General features: G+C 41.3%; 1 protein-coding gene across 2 annotated transcripts in view; it reads right to left on the bottom strand.

The window, feature by feature from the left end:
* LOC132868531 (alpha-1,6-mannosylglycoprotein 6-beta-N-acetylglucosaminyltransferase B-like) overlaps positions 1-20,747 on the bottom strand; it is a 569,499-nt gene that overhangs the window by 365,547 nt on the left and 183,205 nt on the right. For both annotated transcript variants that reach the window (XM_060901478.1, XM_060901476.1), the window contains exons 3-4: positions 6,268-6,381; positions 5,017-5,035 (exon numbers count right to left, since the gene is read on the bottom strand). In XM_060901478.1, the coding sequence (XP_060757461.1) occupies positions 5,017-5,035; positions 6,268-6,381 (133 nt within the window). The remainder of the gene's footprint in view (positions 1-5,016; positions 5,036-6,267; positions 6,382-20,747) is intronic.

Raw genomic sequence — 20,747 nt, forward strand, 5'->3', positions numbered from 1 at the left:
TTGCTCTGGGACTCATTACTTTTAGCCTGAGTGAACTCCTGGGACTCATTCAATTCACTTTCTAAAAACATCTCTGTATATATATATATATATATATATATATATATATATATATATATATATATATAAAACAAATAAAAAGTCATTCTCGGTGAGAGGGGAGCGCAAGAAGAATGGTATGAGTATTATACTGAACTGACTTTCAGAAATGGAGGAGAGGAGCACAAAAGCTCTCATCGATTTGCATGAGAAACAAACGAAGATGGAGCTCGAGGCCGAGGAAAGACGTAATCTCTGTATATATATATATATATATATATATATATATATATATATATATATATATATATATATATATAAAACAAATAAAAAGTCATTCTCGGTGAGAGGGGAGCGCAAGAAGAATGGTATGAGTATTATACTGAACTGACTTTCAGAAATGGAGGAGAGGAGCACAAAAGCTCTCATCGATTTGCATGAGAAACAAACGAAGATGGAGCTCGAGGCCGAGGAAAGACGTAGGGCAAGTGAACAGGCATTTCTCATGCAAATGATGCAAATGCAGATGTTCACCAACTTATGTAACCCCTACCAAGATAGAAGTAACCAGCAGGGACCTTCCTCCTTGAATCGTATGCAGCCTCCAGCTCCATCCACATCTTGGCAACCATCAACTCCATCCACGACATGGCAACAACCTACCACTCCATCCACGTCATGGCAACAACCTACCACTCCATCCACGTCATGGCAACCATCAACTTCGTCCACGTCATGGCAACAACCTGCCACTCCGTCCACGTCATGGCAACAGCAAACGCCATCTGCATCCGGTTTTTCATACCATGAAACAAGTATCATTCTGAATGATGATGAATCAGACAATTTTGATTCTCAGTGATATCTTACCTGTTCAATTTTGAGAAATTAAGTCAAAACGACAGAAAATTTTGTTTGTGCCAAATTTTTTTATTCTGATTTTTTTTGTATTCTTACAAATTAAAAAGTAATATTAATTATATACACACAGAATACTTTGGTAAATTAAGTATTACATTTTAAATTTTACTACTTTGTATATTTACAGAACATGCATAACCTTATGTACCAAACTATTCATTGAAATTAAATATGATATTGATTACCATTTTCTTTTTATCATTCATGTTCTTCAACCCACGAAACAAGGGCATTTCTAATTTGTTGAGCATTTGTTGAACCAGGGGCTGTATCACTGTTTCTTTGTGGCTGTTCTACATGTATCTGGTTTGCTGCCTGTTCAATCCAGTCTTCAACAAAGTGTTCCCCATGGCTTTCGCATATGTTGTGGAGTGTACAACATGCACCAATTGTATCAGGTAGTTTAGATATGTGGTAATCATATCTCTTGAGCAAACATCTCCACCGTCTCTTTAAACGTCCGAATGCGTTTTCAATGACCATTCTTGCCCTTGAATGTCTATAGTTATAAAGATGCTGGGAGCGTGTCAGGTTACCATGCCGAGGGAAAGGTTTCATCAACCAGGGTAATAATGGGTAGGCAGGGTCACCCAAAAGGAAACTAGGCACCTGGACACTATCAATTAACTTGTGCCATTTCGGGAATAGTTGACCATTTTCCCCTTGTTTGAATAAACCAGAGTTGCTAAAAACTCTGGCATCATGGACACTACCTGGCCAGCTGACTTGAACGTCCATAAACATGTATCTGTGGTCGACAACACCCTGCATAATCACCGAATGCCAACCCTTTCTGTTAAAATAATCAGTATGGTGTTCTGCAGGCGCCACTATCGGTATGTGTGAGCCATCTATGGCCCCACCTACCTGCGGAAATCCCCACCGGTTTTTAAAGCCGTCTACAACTTCACGAAATTCTTCTTCGCAAGGGAATTTAACATGTAATGGCATCAGATGTTTCACAACCATTTTACAAAAATTATTTGTTATTTTACATGCTGTTGAACGTCCAGTTCCAAATAACTGTCCGAGCGTCCGATATTCAATATTCGTGGCCAATCTCCATAAAGCTATCAATACGCGTTTACGTGTTGGTATTGGTTCACGAAGCCGTGTTCGCTGTTTCTTTATACATGGTTCCAAAACATCACAGATATAATCGAATGTTTGCTTTGACATTCATATATTTTCTAACCAGTCTTTACTTCCCCATGAATGTACCACGTTGTACCAGAGAGCTGCATGTCGTCGTTTCACCCATATCTGTCGATTACTCATCCGAGTCCAGAGCACGTGCGATGTCAGTCACACACCTCAATTGATGTCTTCGCTGAATAAAATGGTGAAGAACGGAGATTCGTTTCCTTTGTTTCTTTCTCAACTGCCTCGAGCGTTTTATGCGATTCGACTGAATAAATGACCACCAGAAATACAGACTGTACATTGACAACAAAAAGCACACACACGTTGTTTCATCCGCCATATCCTCGGAAGGAAGTTACTTGGTAACCACATAAACATTTCACGGACGTGCATTTCAACTTCCGTGAAAGAAAACCGCAAACATTTCTCACTAGTGTGGACAGATGCACTAAACTGTACCGGTATACTTTGTATGGATACAGTTATACCACTTTTGCAGTGGCGGCTGGTAGTCTTTCAAACAGGGAAGGCTGGTCGGTTACAATATTTCCAGATTTTAAAAGAAAAAAGAAAAAACACATCAATTTTGCCCATACTCTTGCCTCTGATCTGGCTGATTGTTGGCAGGGTCACAAACTGTGAAATAACAGGTTCTTTTGGCCCATTAGCCTACTGTCCAATATACATGATGGTGGTGTTGGGGGGGGTATATTTTAACATTATATATTTTAAAATTGTGGCATGTTGTTTAAAAATTGATCATTATTGAAAGCAGCTCTTTCTCAGGAACCTCAGCAGTAACAGCAGAGTGTTCTGGAATAGGCACAAGCACTGACCTTGGGGAGCCAAACATAGAGCTGGGTGCCACACATTTCATTCAATGACACTTTCCCTATATTTTACTTATTTTAACTGAGAAATGTTTTATTGACAATTTTGATAACCCGTCACTTTTAATCCAGGTCTGTAGTGTGAAATGTTCTTGGCTGTGTTTTTGTTTAAAAATGTTTTCCAAATTGTAGCTGTGTTTAATTCATATCCAGAAAAATATATATTCCAATATAATATACTCAGCATAAACATTTTAAATAGAGTCTATATTTTTGGTCCATCCATGACATATTACTAAAGTGGCCTATTTACTGTTGTTGATGTGGGTCACTTGCTGTTAGCCAATTCACTTTCTCATACCAGGAAAACTGAAAGGAACGAGTATTATTCCCTACCTTTTTCACCAAGCCAATTTGAGGCATTAGTCTACCCTGCTCTTTAATTTTAATTTTTTCCTCGAAAGGAAGACTGGCAAATGGCTTCGCCAAAATTAAATCAGCAATGCTTGGCATCCATGCGCAGCTTTCTTGCTAGCTGACTAGCCCTCTCAAGTTCAAGTTCAGTCACTCAAATAAACGAAATTTCTGGAACTAAGATAGCAAACTTGACAACACTATATTTACACTTTATTTACAATGAAAATATATACAAACTAAAAAAGCTGGTAGAAACCCTATGTAATGAATGAAATCGAAATGTAAGCTGATCTCTTACAATATACCACACCACTTGCGAATCCGCATGGGACTGAACTGAAATTCACCGCTGCCTGTCTATATTTGAAACGAGCCGTCAATCAAAGAAAATATCCGGCTGCTTTCACCAATCACCAGTCTCCTCGCGGAAAGCTTTGCCATGTCCCTCCCACTGTGAGGCTCGGAGTCCGTGGGCGGGCATTTTCGCAGTATTTGTCCAATAACCATCTTGCATTTTGAGATTGAAAAGCACATAGCTCCCAAATGCCATTGAAGTCCACTGAGGCTGGGAGTCCTTGAGACTCCGTGGGCAGGCGTTTTCGCAGTATTTGTCCAATAATCATCTTGCATTTTGAGATTGAAAAGCGCATAGCTCCCAAATGCCATTGAAGTGCACTGAGGCTGGGCTGCATCGCGCTGTCACGAGGGGGAAAAACTCACGCACACATTAGGCGAACTGGGGAAAGTTATAACGGAATGATTTCGCACTGTAGTTGGGTTGAGCACATATATTTCTATGATTCTGGATCTGAAATAGCAATGTTATAAGGTCAGCTATAACATAAGCCTAGCGCAATTCATCCTACACGATGTTCGTCATTTTTAGAGGAGGCTGAGCCTCCGTCGTTGTCTTAGAGCAATCGCCCGTGCACTTTCGTACCGGTATAAGTGTGAATACAGCATGAGTTTCTCTACTTGTGGCTTTAGAACTGCCTTTGTATAGATATTCATGAGGAATGTGCTACCTGATTGGCCCATGGAAGAGGGGGTGGGGTGAGTAATGACTCATTACCGTTTTAAAGGAACAGACTCTGAAATCAGCCATTTTGAACAGGGCTGTTCAGACAGGGTGAGACGGAAGCTGTGGTGCTTTATTCCTGTGTTGTTTTGATCAAAGCATGTCACAGACATTTCATTAAGCCCCTAGGGAACTGGATCAACTTGTGGAAAAGGGGTATGTCACCTTTAATGGTCAAGTGTTATCCAATAACTACTCATTATGTTGTTAAGATGCCAATTATTGATAAATTACAATGATTTACATAAATTTATTTGAACTACAGGATGTTTTAAAAAAAAATTTGATATCATTTCACAATTGAATGACTTTGCCAATTCTCATTCAATTGACCTCAAATTTTAACAGCATGTGTAGAAACAGGTCAAAATTTAATGTTTAATGTTTTGTTGTTGTTTTTAAATCTTTTTAGGTAGAGAAATGCCATTCACTGGAAAAGAAAAGGCGTTTTGTGTGTTAGAGTACGCTTGAACACAGTAGAACAAGACTGTGCAGTATGCATTTATGAGAGAATTCTCTAAAAATGCACCAACCAGGGGCGTCACTAGGAATTAAGCTTTACTGGGGCACTGCCCCCCCGACACACACACAAAATGCCCCCCTGCCCCTGCACCTTAATGTTCCTGTCCCCAACCTATGCAAAGTGGATAATTCTCGTGGATGAAGTTATGCGAGGAATAGGTCAACGAGACGGAAAACACATCCCAGTCCCCAAAAAATTTACTGTTGGCATTTGGGCTTTTAATGCATGCTGATGCTAAATGTGTCACCTCAACTCTCACGATTCACGAACTTAGCTGGTTAGTTATGACTGACTAGCACATAGCCTACAAACTTAATCTTACCTCTCTCACCCTCCTCCTCATCTGTCACTGTTTCCCTGCCCCTGTCTCTGCTTCATGAGAAGAATTGTCTGATATCCATCTGGAAAAGTAATTTAATATCGTTTAATTTGATGTAGTTTAATGGGTTTGTTAGAATATGGTTTGCTTAGTTTTGTTGCAAAAACTTTGCGCTACCTTAACTCATCCAGAGCCTGTTCTCTGACTCATCCAAAGAGTAGACTCATCTCTCCAGTAAATGGACTCATGGCACGCCACACGCACGCTATGTTTACACTGAGAATCTCCCAGACCAATCAGAAAATTAGTTAGAAAGAAGAGGCAATAGAAGTTTGAAACACACTCTGTCCTACAACTTACAATAGATAAATGATCTGCCAAAGAAACTGTTACGAAAATCTTTCAACATTTTCTTACTGGGGCACAGCTGATTTTTACTGGGGCACGTGCCCCAGTAAAAAAGGCCTAGTGACGCCCCTGGCACCAACTGTAATACAGATTTGGACATGGCACAAAAAATTCAAAGCAGGAAGGCTATCTGTGTGTGTCTGTGTCTTAGTTCAGCGCATATATTGAAAATTTGTGAAATCGTTCATGGAATCCACATACCTTTGAATTTCTCATTCAAATTTTGAGGAATAAATCTTATATTGCTCAACATTAAGCCTGTTCAGTTTCATTTGCCTAGTTTCTGGGATATTTCATACCAAATTTTTTGAAACACCCTGTATATTTAACAGTGAAGCTGTAATTCAAAATAACCAAGATCAAAACGCCATTGACGTCCAGTCATAATACTTCTGTTCTGAACTTATGACACCACAAAGCCTCTCAACCCCTGGTATGAGCAGGTCTGTCACCATGAAGACTATGGGCATAAAAATGCTAATTCTGAGATTTTAAGCAAGACTACAACAGCGCGCACACACACAGACACACACACACACAGACACACACACACCCTACCTCTCAAGAGTAGAGCTGAGCTCCTCCAGACTGTAGCTTTTGCTGGTGTTGCTGAGTTTTGCCAGAGTATCAGTTCTCTTCAAAATAATCTCCAACATGTCACTGATTTTCTTCAGAACTCCACGAGACTCTGGCCCTCCTAGTACTGTCACACACACACACACACACACACAATACCACAGAGCACACAAAAGAGAAGGATTGGGAGAAGGGGGGGGGGAACACAGATAAGGATTCATCTTCATATCCTAATCCTAAGTGATCAAGTACTCCTTGTTAGTCCACATTAAGGGCTCATGTATTTGACTGGAGTTATGTTTTCCTGTGACACGTTTATATAGATTCATAACTCAAACATTTCCCCAGAAACAATAGCAAGATAAGTTATAGCTACATAAAATGTGCAATGCAAAGTTTTCTTTTTTTCTTTTTTTAATAATTGCTAACAAGCAATATTTACTAAGTTCACTTGTTCAAAACATCTCTCTATCTCTCTGCACAAACATGCGGTTTGGCAAAACAGATTATTTCATGAGCAAAAGGCACTCCAACTATCAAAACGCCACAAACAATTTGCTGATTTAAACCAGTCAGTGTTGTACGACAGCACCCCCTCTTGGTGATGTATTAAATCTCGTCCTGTGGTGAGCACATTCAGCTCAAGTTCCCTTCACACAAAATTTCCTCCCTTGATGAATCAGCATAATTGATTTTCTGGGGGAGCTTCATTTAGTCAGTAACACATGACTGAATATACATTTAAACAATATTAAGAACATGGATAAACAGTAGTTCAAAATATTGTGCAAATATTTTCACCATTCACAAGCTGCAGGCGATGTTGTTGAAATGCAGTTTGTGCTGACTTTGGGTAGATATGTGCATGCTGTCTGGGTGTTTTCTTTGCCCGCACAGTTTGGAGTTTATAACCACGCACATTGCTATTAACTACTTTCACGTACCCATAATGCTTTGAACCTTAGGGGGTAACCAGGTGTTATATTTGTTTACTAAGTCATATAATCTCAGTCATTTCATCAAATTCACATGGGGAAAAATGACTTTTCCTGATTTAAAGTTTGATAAAATACCTAAATACGCTAAGCATTGAAAAGTGTGGTTAGACAGAATTCGCTGTCAAAATTTTACACCGACAGACAACATACGACTGTGTTCTGCACACTTCAGTGGTGGAGTAAAGTCTGATGATCCAAGTCACGAAGCCTACAAACCCTCTGTCTTTGTGTTTAGTCATAAAAAGTGTGAAAACCAAAAAACAAGGACAAGCCAAAGAACTGAAAAGGATAACTTTATTGAAGGACCAACTCCCAAAACAAAGTGTAAACGATGCAAGTAAGCTTCCCCTTTTAGTGTTTATGTAGGTAGATCAAATGTAGTATTTGACCCTGTAGTCCTAATAGCTTCCTCTAACAGCCCAAAGATTGTCACAATCTGGTAGCATATCCATTCCATCCATTATCCATAACCACTTATCCTGTGCAGGGTCGTGGGCAAGCTGGAGCCTATCCCAGCTGACTATGGGAGAGAGGTGGGGTACACTCTGGACAAGTCACCAGGTCATCGCAGGGTTGGTATGAGCTCTAGGAAAATCAGAGTGACATAAATCAAAATCAACTTAAACTTAAAAAAGAAATTTGACAATTCTGCTTTGTTTACAGTACTTACTTGACTGAGTGAAGTCTTTGCTTGTGCTCCTATTCATGAAGCATTTTGTATTTTCTTACAGCTTTCTTGTCATACCTAGCAGCTAGCAAAATGATTTCCCTATGGATTCTTTTATGATCAGTGTCAATCTTTCGAAGATCTTCTGCCAGTCTTTTAACTTCTTCAGGTACTCGTAAATAGTTGTTGGAACACCCATGTTGACAAACGAAGAAGGCTGCTGACTGTCACCCGAAGTATAGATGTTCAAAGCGTTCGATACGATATTTACAAGTGCTTTTAACTGATTGATTTCTCGAAGTCCACAGAAAAGGCTTTGCAGATTTCTTTAAGCTTTGGTTTAGATAGTTTTCAAGATTCAAGATGTTTATTTGTCATATACACAATAACAGACACAGCGGTTTATTATTGGGTAATGAAATTCTTATTTTGCAACTACCCGACCAAAACTATGCTTACTAATATAAAAAGAAATAATCCGTGGTTCAAAAGCCTGATGGAAATATAGAGGTAGATGGTGATTTATAATCCGTGGTTCAAAAGCCTGATGGCCTGGGGGTAAAAACTGTTTGTCAGTCTACTAGTCCTTGCTTTCACACTCCTTTAGTGTCTGCCAGATGGTAGGAGTGTGAATAATCTGTGCTGTGGGTGTGTTTGGTCCCTGATGATGCTCTGTGCCCTTTTTGTGACCCGGGTATTGTCAATGTCCTGTAGTGGGGGGAGGACAGCTCCACAGATGAACTGTGCCATTTTAATGACACGCTGGAGAGCCTTTCTGTCCTGAGTTGTGCAGTTCCCGTACCACACAGTGATGGAATTTGTCAGGACACTCTCCACTGTGCACCTGTAGAAGTTGCTGAGGAGTTTGGTGGACAGTCCACATTTCCTCAGCTTCCTCAGGAAGAAGAGTCTCTGTTGAGCCTTCTTTTTTTTTTTTGTTAATATGTTTTTATTGCTTTAACACAAAACACACACATACACACAACACCAAACAGCAATGCATAACATAAAAGAAAAACAAACAAAACAAAATTAAGGGGGGGGGGGGGGGGGGGGTTTGCACATACAGTGCTGGCTGAGATACTAGTATATACACACACAAAAAAAAATTCTCTTTGAAATAAAATAAGGCTACATATCATGACATCAAGTGTTTAAAGAAAAGAAAGATATAGCAGCTGACCAGTTACTGATTGTTCATGGCGTGGCTTTGTGAAATCTTGTTGTAGCGTGCTCAAGAAGTAAAATGTCCAAAATGTAGGAATGCCAGACAGCTACCATTTTCATATCAGACTCGAACCAACCTTTCAAAATGGCTTTCTTTGAGGCAGTCAAAGCCGCCATTAAAATCCTTTTCTGTTGTAAGCTAAGAATTAGATCAGAATCATCAGCTAGCAAAAGTAACCTAGGACATCCATTAAAAAATCTGAAAGTGTTTTAACAACATGCTTCCAAAACTTGACAATGGGTGGGCAATCCCAAAACATGTGAAAATAGTCCCCAATAGAGCCTGTGCTGCATGTCTTACAACATTTATCATTTGAAAGTTTCATTAAGTAAGCTCTGCATGGTGTTATATAGACCCTATGGGCAAACTTAAAATGTATTAATTGATGAGCCAGACATTTGGAAGATGAGAAAATATTAGTCCAGATAGTTTCCCAGTCAGGTGGCATGGTGGTGTAGTGGTTAGTGCTGTCACCTCACAGCAAGAAGGTCCGGGTTCGAGCCCCGTGGCCGGCGAGGGCCTTTCTGTGCGGAGTTTGCATGTTCTCCCCGTGTCCGTGTGGGTTTCTTCCGGGTGCTCCGGTTTCCCCCACAGTCCAAAGACATGCAGGTTAGGTTAACTGGTGACTCTATATTGACCGTGAGTGTGAATGGTTGTTTGTGTCTATGTGTCAGCCCTGTGATGACCTGGCAACTTGTCCAGGGTGTACCCCGCCTTTTGCCCGTAGTCAGCTGGGATAGGCTCCAGCTTGCCTGCGACCCTGTAGAACAGGATAAAGCAGCTACAGATAATGAGATGAGATGAGTTTCCCAGTCAGGCTCCACACCAAGTCTGTCAAACTCCCTGAACCAAACTGAAACAGCACCTATGGGAGAATGTCTTTCTGCAGTAAATAAACCGTACAAATACAACACCAAACCCCTGGTTGAATTAAACTTCTGCAAATGTTCAAGAAGGGGATGATTGACCAAGTGGCTATCCCATGGAACCTCATAGGCCTTAAGTGCAGAGCGTAGCCTAAGGTAAAAGAAAAAGGATGTACCAGGGAGAGAGAAAGAGTTACAAATGTCTTGAAAAGAGCGTAAACCATTAGGGTCAAAAATATCATTCAGAGTATGGACATTTTTATTTGACCAAGAAGGAAAAATAAAAGGTTTAGAGCCTGTTAAGAGAAGGTTGTTGTGCCATATGGGAGAGGATTTATGAAATTTGTGGTTATACCCCAGAAACTTGCAGGCCTGTTACCAAACTTCAAGAGAGCAGTTTATAATTGGACCCAGTAGTAGGCATGAGCTTCTTTGAGTGATACCTGCAAATGATAAATCCTGTAGTCTCAGGGGATGAACTAATTCTTGTTCAATGGATCGCCAGGAAATTTTGGAAGAAGGATCAAACCATGTTTTTACAAATCTCAGCTGAAAAGCCCAAAAATAATGCTTAAAATTAGGTACAGCTAGACCACCAGACAATTTGGGAAGCTGCAATGTTTTTAAGCAAATTCTAGATCTTTTGTTATTCCATATGCTGACCTTTGGTCTCTATGTAAGTAACCAACATCAAGTGAGTGTTGGATAGAGTTAAGTAATAAAGGCCCTACCAAGTCCCAGAGGTCTACAAAAAGCTCTGGAGGTAAGCCATCCAGCCCTGGTGACTTGTGTCTTGTCATGGAGACAGCTGCTGCTCTAAGTTCCTCTAAGGTGAATGGTGCATCTAATTGGGCAGCTTGTTCTGCTGAAAGAGATGGAAGATCTAAAAGACCTAAAAAAGCGTGCATGTCTGTCAAGTCATCTGGTGTTTCAGACTTGTAAAGTTCAGAATAAAATTCTCTAAAAAAATTATTCACTAGAGGTGCAAACACTATTCCAGAGGAGTCTCTAACTGCATCCACTGAGGCAAGACATTCTGACTGTTTGAGGCGCAATGCCAGAAGTCTGTTAGGTCTATCTGACTGTTTGTAATAAATATGTAGTGGAAGTTCATTATGTCTATCTATTATAGATATTTTAAGTTCATTTCTTAGACAAGGATTTTTTTAAACTTGTTACCTTGTTAACAGTTTCGGCGAGAATCTTCCGCCTTCTTCAGAAACAGTTGGAATGTTTCTGAAGAAGACGGAAGATTCTCGCCGAAACTGTTAACAAGGTAACAAGTTTAAAAAAAATCCTTGTCTAAGAAACGAACTTAAAATATCTGTTCGTAATAAAGTTGTCTTGTTCTGAGTAAGATAAACTCAGCCCTTATGCTAGTGGCATCCTTATATTCTGCCTTTAAGGACTTCAATGTTCTTGCTCTAGCAATATCAATTATTTTTCTGTGATAGTTCCATTTGCTGAATTTCTTTTTCTAGGGCACTGATTTTCTTCTTACAGTTCGTGGCTAATTTGGAGGAATATGATATACAGCTGCCTCTGATTGCACATTTTGTAGTCTCCCACAGAGTGTGAGTATTTACATCAGGTGATTTGTTTAGGGAGATAAATTTATCCAGATCTTTCCTAATATGTTCTAGAAAACTTTCATCCTGTAGAAGGTATACATTAAAGTGCCAACGCTTAAAATGAACAGAGGAGTAGGCTTTAGATAAGGTGATTTTGACCGGAGAATGATCAGAAATGAGCATGGGTAGGATTTCAGTATTCAAAACAGACTCTAGTAAGGCAGCTGAAATGAAAATGTAATCAATTCTAGAAAATGTTTTATGGCGTGAAGAGAAAAATGTGTAATTTCTTGCACTGGGATTCCTGATACGCCAGCCATCCACTACATTTAAGTCCTTCATGAAGTCTGTAATGTAGTTAGATGAAAAAAGCTGGTTGGAAGTAGGTGGAGTAGAGTTGGACCTATCCAGGATATCAATTGTTAAATTGAGATCACCACCTAAGACTATAGGAACATTTAATGTTAGGAGTCTGGCTTTGACATCATCAAAAAACTGCGGCTCAAAGATATTTGGGGCATATATGGAGACTAGATAATATTTAACAGAATTTAAAGTAATCAAAGCAAAACAAAATCGACCATCAGAATCATTACCTAGCTCATCTACATGCAGATTCAACTTCCTGTCAGCTAATAGAACACCCTTTGTTTTGTTTGGGGCACAAGAAAAAGAAAGGATTTTATAAAACTTATTTTGAAATCTATGAACATCCTGTTTTCTTAAATGTGTTTCCTGCAAAATTGCAAAGTGTATTCTTTTTTTACGTAGAAAATCAAGGCACCGAACCCTCTTAACAGGTTTATTAACTCCCTGCACATTCCAAGAAGTCAAATTGTAGTCATCAATCATTAACTGTTATGACCATATGGCCCTGTGATGACCTGGCGACTTGTCCAGGGTGTACCCCGCCTTTTGCCCATAGTCAGCTGGGATAGGCTCCAGCTTGCCTGCAACCCTGTAGAACAGGATAAAGTGGCTAGAGATGATGAGATGAGATGAGACCATACATGGTGGTACTGTAGGTTGCAAAAATGAAATATTACTTGAGATGCATGCACAGTATGGTAGAAACAAGAGTACACTGCGTGGAGAAAAAATAAAATTACATAAAATGTAACCACATAAAAACTTAACGTAATGAAAGAATAAGCACAAGCCCCCCCAGACTTGAAGCACTGCTTTAAAACAAGAATGTTGCTAGCCCGCCATAGCCTAGTAAACTAGACCCACCCGCCTAGCGGCCAAAAATATTTTTGCCTAGCGAGTGGGTCTAGCCTCGCACCATATAAACAAAAACACCCCGGGCATCAAATCGTGCCGGCCAATCACAACGCAAGGTTTTTGTTTGGATTCTTTGGGCGGGCCTTTGCAGGAGTGACAACAAAGCTGCGCGACGCTGGAGAAAGCACAGCAGGAAAGATGGCTACGGCTAGTGAACAGCGCGGGTTTGACTCCGCTTTGGAATCAGTTTTAGAAGAATTAGACTTGGAGTTTTCGTTGAAACATGAGCAGGAAGAGGCTCTCCGCTCATTCATTTTCAAGAAGGACGTTTTCGCTGTTTTGCTGACCGGCTATGGCAAAAGTCCAGTACCAGCTGGCTCCGCTCGTAGCCAAAAGCATCCTTTTGGCTACGAGCGGAGCCAGCTGGTACTGGACTTTTTGTGCAGTACAAAGAATTAATAAACAGCTTTGAAACATTACTTTTTGATTGTTTCTTATTTTCCCGTTATTTTAAATTTAAGGGAAATTATTTCACCAAACACCACTAAATAAAAACTCTCAAAAAAAGTTTAAGCAAACCCTTGAAAAACACTTGGAAAAAAAAATGAGTATGTGGTACAGACTCCAAACTTGTGGTCATTATCTCCAAACTTCTTAATATCTAGAACCTGTTTATTAATTAATACGCATTTTGAAAAATTATTTCAAGGTCTCCCCCACTGCTTTCTGTCACTCTGACTACGTCACAGTCACTGTTGCGCTGATTGGTCAGAGCGTTGGCCTATACGCACAGAGGCAGTTTGAAAGACAGCGGTTTGTTCCTCCCACCCCTTTCAGAAATGTCTACAGATCGAAGCCAGACTAAATATTCACATTTAGTCTGGCTTGCCAGGCTAAGCCTGCCAGGGAAAAATGCTAACATCCCTGCGAGGTCTAGCTAGAACAAAAATAATCACCATTCCTTGGATTCGAGGTAAGACAGCCTTGCAGAACCACATTCAATTTGGATATTCTAACACGAGTCATTATTTATGAAAGAAATGACCTGACGAGAACATTAATGGAAAAACTACATTAATCAATCAAGGTATAAGATACCATAGCATAAGCATTAACAGCATAGCATAGTCACGTCGCTAACCAGTACACTAACAGATCTTATTAAGTTTGATAAGGAGAGGCTGTTGAAATCAAATGTCTTTAATGTAGTGTTGAGCCTCTTCGGGAGAAGAGAAGATGTGCGTGTTGTTCGAATCAATTGTTACCTTCAAGTTGGCAGGGTAGAGAAGGAAAAACTGGATACCTTTCTGTTTGAGCGAAGCAATGCAGGATGAGAAAGGCTTGCGTTTCAGGGTGGTTGCATTGGAGTAGTCAGCAAATAGCATGAGCTGGGACTGACCATGTTGTACCTTCGCGCCCGCTTGTCTGTATGCCTTCATGATAGCCTGGCGATCGTTGTACCTCAGAAGTTTGAAGATAAGGGTTCTGGGCTTGCTTGATGAATTTTCATCTTTACTGTAAATCCGATGAGCTCGTTCAATTTCGATGATCCCTCGACCAGCCACAGAAGGGAACCAGATTGGTAGCTGGTGTTGTAGGAAGGCAACAGCGTTTCCCCCTCTTCATTCTCTAAAAGGTTAACAAGGCACAGGCTATTTTGGCAATTTCGGTCTTCCAACTCCACCACGCAGGACTGTAACTTAGCAATTGCAGAAGTAGCTTCCCTAACTTGTAGCCTGTCCTGTCACTGAGCAGCCTGCATGATGCCAGTACATTTGTTCAAAATCATTAGAGAAGCATTCATTGCTGAGACCTCGGTCTCCACGTTGGAGAGTTTCTTCTGAAAAATGTCCATATCGCCCCGTATAGCTTTAACATCCAAGGAAAGTTCGCGTAGAGTCCCCCTCATTTCGTATATTAGTGCAGCTAAGACAGTGCCCTCAGCTGCACTAACGTTTGCCTCCGAGATGGAATCCTTGTGCTCAAAGAGCTGTTTCTTGGCTTTCTTCTTTGCCGATTTAGATAACGGGGAGGGGGTAAAGGGGCAAAAATCTTCAGCTGTTCTCTTCTCTGCCGACTCCATTTAGATTATTAACAAATAAAACTGCCGTAAAAACACTTTTGACTCTGTTTGATGAATAAAATACCGAAAGCGGCTTCGCAAGTTCAAGTTTAAGCGGCCATCTTAGCTGGAGCCCAACTGGAAGCCCTGTTGAGCCTTCTTGATGGTCTGCTGTGTGTTGTGTGTCCAGGTGAGATTCTCACTGATGTGAGTTCCGAGGAATTTAAATGTTTTCACCCTCTCCACCTGTGTCCCGTCGATGTGCAGTGAGGCGTGCTGGTCTCTCCTCCTCTTCCTCGGGTCAATAATCATCTCCTTGGTCTTCTCAGCATTCAAGGAGAGGTTATTTTCCCGGCACCAGGAGACCAGCCGAGCCACCTCCTCCCTGTAGGCTCTCATCTCTGCCGGTGATCAGCCCAATGACCAGGGTGTCGTCAACAAACTTGATGATGGAAGTGTTACTCTGGGAGGGGGTGCAGTCATAGGTGAAGAGGGTGTACAGGAGTGGACTGAGCACACAGCCTTGGGGGGTCCCTGTGCTCACTATCTTGGTGCTGGATGTTCTGGTACCGACTCTGACAGCCTGGGGTCTGTTTGTGAGAAAGTCCAGGACCCAGCAGCAGAGGGAGGATGCCAGTCCAAGGGTGGAGAGCTTCTCAGTCAGTCTGCTGGGGATGACAGTGTTGAAGGCTGAATTGTAGTCCACAAACAGCATTCGAACATAGGTGTCCTTGTGTTCCAGGTGTGACAGGGCTGTGTGGATGGCTGCATTGACGGCATCGTCAATCTTGGTTTGACACTTCATTGAAGGTTTTTGGGAGATTTAAATTCGAAAGATTACTGCCAGTGTGCGACACTGTGTTGTTTTAGTTTGTTTATATTTTGGTTACCCCCAAGGTGCAAAGCATTATGGGTAACATGAAAGTATTCAATTCAAATTTTTATAGACTTGCATACATGTGGATTTGCATGTTAAGCCTCACTCACAACCCGCCGTAAGTGTTTTGGACACGCACGGGTTGCAGGGTTTGGTAGCTCGCAGCCAAAAGAAGAAGCGAGCAAAAGTGAAGTAACCCAGCCTGAAACAGCAGAGGGGGAGGAGGAAGAATTTGATGATGATGTTAGCAGCACTGGCAAGCCCTGCACGGACAGGGAGAAGTATGCCTTCAAGCCGGCAGAAGGCACAGCACATACATGTCAACCTATACGGAATGTCCGTATTTTATACGGATTTGATTCAATAAACGTAGTATACGGGCGTATAAATAAAGTTATACGGATTCTTAAAAAAAACTTCAATATTTATTTAGAGCTATAATCAATTCCCACAATGATAAAAGAGCGCATAACATTTACAAACGTACTGTACACCACAGACAGTCAGTAAAGAGTCTTATGAAATCGCGCGTTATCTTGTGGTAGTGAGACTTCGTTCCACTTTTGATCATGCGCACACCGCATTGCGAGAATCCCACCAACCGGGAAGTCATAGACATATAAACATAGACACCGCCTTCTGCGTAGAATCATATGTCATCCTCGCCGCCATATTGGATGTAGCAAAGTGGAGATTCTTCACCCATCTCTGGTAAAGCGTCTAGACAGTAGCCGAGAATAAAGATGCCTCATTCATGTGCTGCGTTTAACTGTACCAACAGGTTTACCATCCAAACGAGATCACATGGGATTACCTTTCACAGGTGAGACTGGAAAAATACTTTTCATTGTATTTGGTCATTATAACGTAATTTTACGAACAGATTTTCCTGACTTTGTGGCTAATATGAAGTCTCGCGCATAATAGCCGCTCGGTGAAACCTGTCTCCAAACAACGAAGTATTTCCTTCGTAACTACGCTGATAATACTTTGTGGTTTTGTCAAACATTGGAGCTTTGTATTCATTCTGAAGGTTTATTGTTATTAATATTGAATAAAAAGTAACTGGGATATATCATTGTTAATTATCATTCAAATTTTAGGTAAATTATTTTAATTTATATCTTATACGGATTGTAGGTGCATTTGGGTAATTGAGTGATCAATCCAGATCCCCAGTTAACAGAGAACATGATGTTAATCAAATCAAGGCATTTGAATATCCCATCTCATCTCATCTCATTATCTCTAGCCACTTTATCCTGTTCTACAGGGTCGCAGGCAAGCTGGAGCCTATCCCAGCTGACTACGGGCGAGAGGCGGGGTACACCCTGGACAAGTCGCCAGGTCATCACAGGGCTGACACACAGACAACCATTCACACCCACATTCACACCTACGGTCAATTTAGAGTCACCAGTTAACCTAACCTGCATGTCTTTGGACTGTGGGGGAAACCGGAGCACCCGGAGGAAACCCACACGGACACGGGGAGAACATGCAAACTCCACACAGAAAGGCCCTCGCCGGCCCCGGGGCTCGAACCCAGGACCTTCTTGCTGTGAGGCGACAGCGCTAACCACTACACCACCATGCCGCCCTGAATCAGTCTCATATTATCATTAAATCACTCATGGAATCAGTCTCATTAATTAATACCATTAATTTTGGTGCTTAGTAATAAATTACCAAACAGCTAAATTATGGTATATTCCAAATTATTATGATCACTTACCATATTACATAAATCATATGCACCTTTTAGAATTCTTTGGAGATTGGGGACTTCAAAGATATTGGAACACAAATAAACACACAGTTTCAATAATAAATGAATTTATTATAAAGATAAAAATGGATAATGGCAGTTGAAATATAAACAGTGAGATGTGTGTGTGTGAGGTGTGTGTGTGTGAGTGAAAGGCCCTATGGCCTGAGCAGAAGGCTAGCGTGGGATGCTAGCTAGGTATGTTTGTGTGTGTCCACGTGGTGTAGGGATCACCACGTGGGATTTGAGGAGAACAAAGGAATTAGCCTTGTGTGGCTAAGCTAAGACAAAGGGAAGATAGCTAAGGTGTGTTTGTATGTGGGGAGAGAGAGAGGACTTGTGTGTGGCCTACAAAAAGGGAGTTAGCTACCAGAGCTAATCATGTGTGTTTGTGGGGGAGGAGTTGACCACGTGGTAAGGCCTATGGCCTAGCAAAAGAAAGAAGCTAGCGTGGGATGCTAACTGAGGTGTGTTTGGGAGGCCAGGTGAGGCCTGTGACCACGTGTTTGTGTGTGTCAGGCCTGGTGAGGCCTGGTGACCACGTGTGCGTGTAGGCCTAGATTAACCTCGTGTGGCTAAGCTAAGGCAAAGGGATGCTAGCTAAGGTGTGTTTGTGAGTGGGGGAGGACCGCCACATGTTTCTAAGACAACACACTTAGCTTTGGATGCTAATGGGACAAAAGAAATTAGCCGTAGGCTAATTTCACTAGCTTATAACAGTACTGAATCCACTGAAACCTTGATAAGGTCAAAATGTGTGATAAGGAAATTAAAGTGTTAGTCAGGAATAAAGAGAAGCATGCACAGCCTATCTATTAAAACAACTGAGAGATTAAAACAAAAATAAATTCAACACGCTGCGTGTTTACAGTGTAACAAACCGTTCCTGAGGTTAAATTCACACTACTTCAATAAAAGCTAATTCCTAAGACTAGGTATTTCTGCCCAAATGCCAGTCTTACTCAGATTATGAGAAGATGTCCCAAGACTTTTGGAGTTTTTCACCGTTGTGGAGATCTCCGTGAAGCACAGGGGATTTCTGTGAAGAGGTTGAGTTCACAGGAGCCCATAGAGACTTCTGTAGAAACAAAGAATTCTCGGGCCGATGCTTCGTAGCTTGTGGTAAGAAAATCTTTGTAGAACAATGTGCACAGAACTTCAGTTAAAAAAGGGTCCAGCCGCTCTCTTAACTTTGAATTAAACTGCTTTTGGGCGGCAGTTGTGACGTCACTTCTAATACGAATAAAACCAGTTGTAACTCGATTGAGTTAAAGATCGCGCGACTCTGGAGTCTACCTTGGCCAAAGGTAAGAAAGAAATCGCGCTAAATCGTGGATCTTGCAAGAAAGAGGTCTTTTTGGGTTTGCTCGGGTAGAGCGAGCCTCTTAGTGTCCGTAGACCGCTGGTCCCAGGACGGAAAGAGGAGGAGCTAGGAGTTTCTGGGTTTCTTATGCTTTCGTGGAGGATGTGACGTTGCTGATCCCGCCCCCGCATGACGCAGGTCAATGCGGAAGCTGGTGATGGGAGTTGTAGTCCTTAAAGGGACTGTTGTAGTTCTTAAACGGACTGTGTATTGTACCTACCGGTACAGGATTTTATAAGGGAAATACGGATTTTGGAGGTTGGTTATACAGGTTTGATTGACCAAAGGTTGACATGTATGACAGCACCCCGCCAGAGGGCTTTTCACAGGTAAATACACATGCTTTAAACATTCATTTCAGTATCTATATGCTTATGTAATTAATATTATATATGCTGATTTTCATGTATGTTTCAGCTAACAATGCCCAGAAGTGAGGACATTTCAATCCCATCATCACTGTCAGGCCATTGTGCAATGCTCAGTGATAAGGACAAGGACATCCCGACACCCCGTCCCACCACTCAGCAGGAGCAAGAGCAGGACAGTAGCTTGGAGTCAGAGTCAAAGTGTGTTTCAGTGCTCAAACTGTTGGGCTATTTAGTTGGGATTTTTTACAATGTAATAAAATGCGTTATTCCCTTATACTCATGCTTTATTATTTGACATTTGCATGGTAAATTAACATATACTCAAATAAAAACAGCAAATGAGGTGGTCTTCTTCCCTTCTACGATGCTACATGATCGGTTCCTTGGTTCCTCCCCAATATATATACCCAGAGTCTTGCCCCTTGTGTCATGTGCGGGTCGCATGCGCTGCGTGCAGGTCACGTCCGCTGCGTGCGGGTCACGTGCGCTGTGTGCATGCCACATGCGCTGTGTGCATGCCACACATAGGGGTAGAAAGTGAGATGTACTTCTGTCTTGTGGGCTGCACAAATAGCAAGTGTGGAATACTTGTTTAGTACTTCTGAGGCATGTCACTCGTACAATAACCGTGCATCACTCATGCATCTTACTGTCATCGCAAAAAGCTCCTACTCGCCATGCTGCTGACTTGGTTCAGGCGTACAAAAGGAGTACGGGTCCCGTATGTAGCGTATGCATTCTTGATTTGTCACAAGACCTGTAGAATTTGCATGTGCACGACCAAAAGTCTCCACGGGCAGTCTGCAACCTTCTACGGTGCTGAACACACGCAAGTGTCGCGCAAGTCTCAAGCACGGTTTTGCCAAATTTTTTACCATAGACCGCCTGTAGCAGCACGTACAGCGGGTTGTGAGTGAGGCTTTAGTTACATGTGAGATGTGTCCAGCATGCTGTCCTTAATGCTGATGGTTATATAACAGGGGAATTTTATGTTATTTTAACTTCATGTTTATGCTGAAACCATTATGTGACTGATACATTTTTGCTTACGCAGTATAGCCAAGACTTTCTCAATCACAGTAACATTTACGAAGCTACTTAAAAGTTACACATGCAAGAAAATACAAAACACGTGTATCTTGTTAGCACAAGATTTAGCATCTAAATCATGTGTATCTTGTTAGCATTTTTAGTCTTACTTTGGTAAGACTAAAAATGCTAACAAGATACACATGATTTAGACACAAAGATGATTACTGCAATATAACAAGCCTGAGTGATAAAACAATAGCAATATGTACTGTTGATAAACACTTCGTCAACAGCAATAAGAAAACTTTTTGATAGAATGTTTGATAGTTTCATTTAAATGCAAGCCACCAGAAACAGCATGGAGTGTTTCCCACAGGTATTAAATTTACTTGTGGTGGCAGCCGGCAGAAAGGGTCTGTATGCTGTCACAAAAACGGTCAACTGTATGTGATTTTGGATCACATTG

Source organism: Neoarius graeffei, chromosome 20 (assembly GCF_027579695.1).
Source record: "Neoarius graeffei isolate fNeoGra1 chromosome 20, fNeoGra1.pri, whole genome shotgun sequence".
Classification (NCBI taxonomy): Eukaryota; Metazoa; Chordata; class Actinopteri; order Siluriformes; family Ariidae; genus Neoarius; species Neoarius graeffei.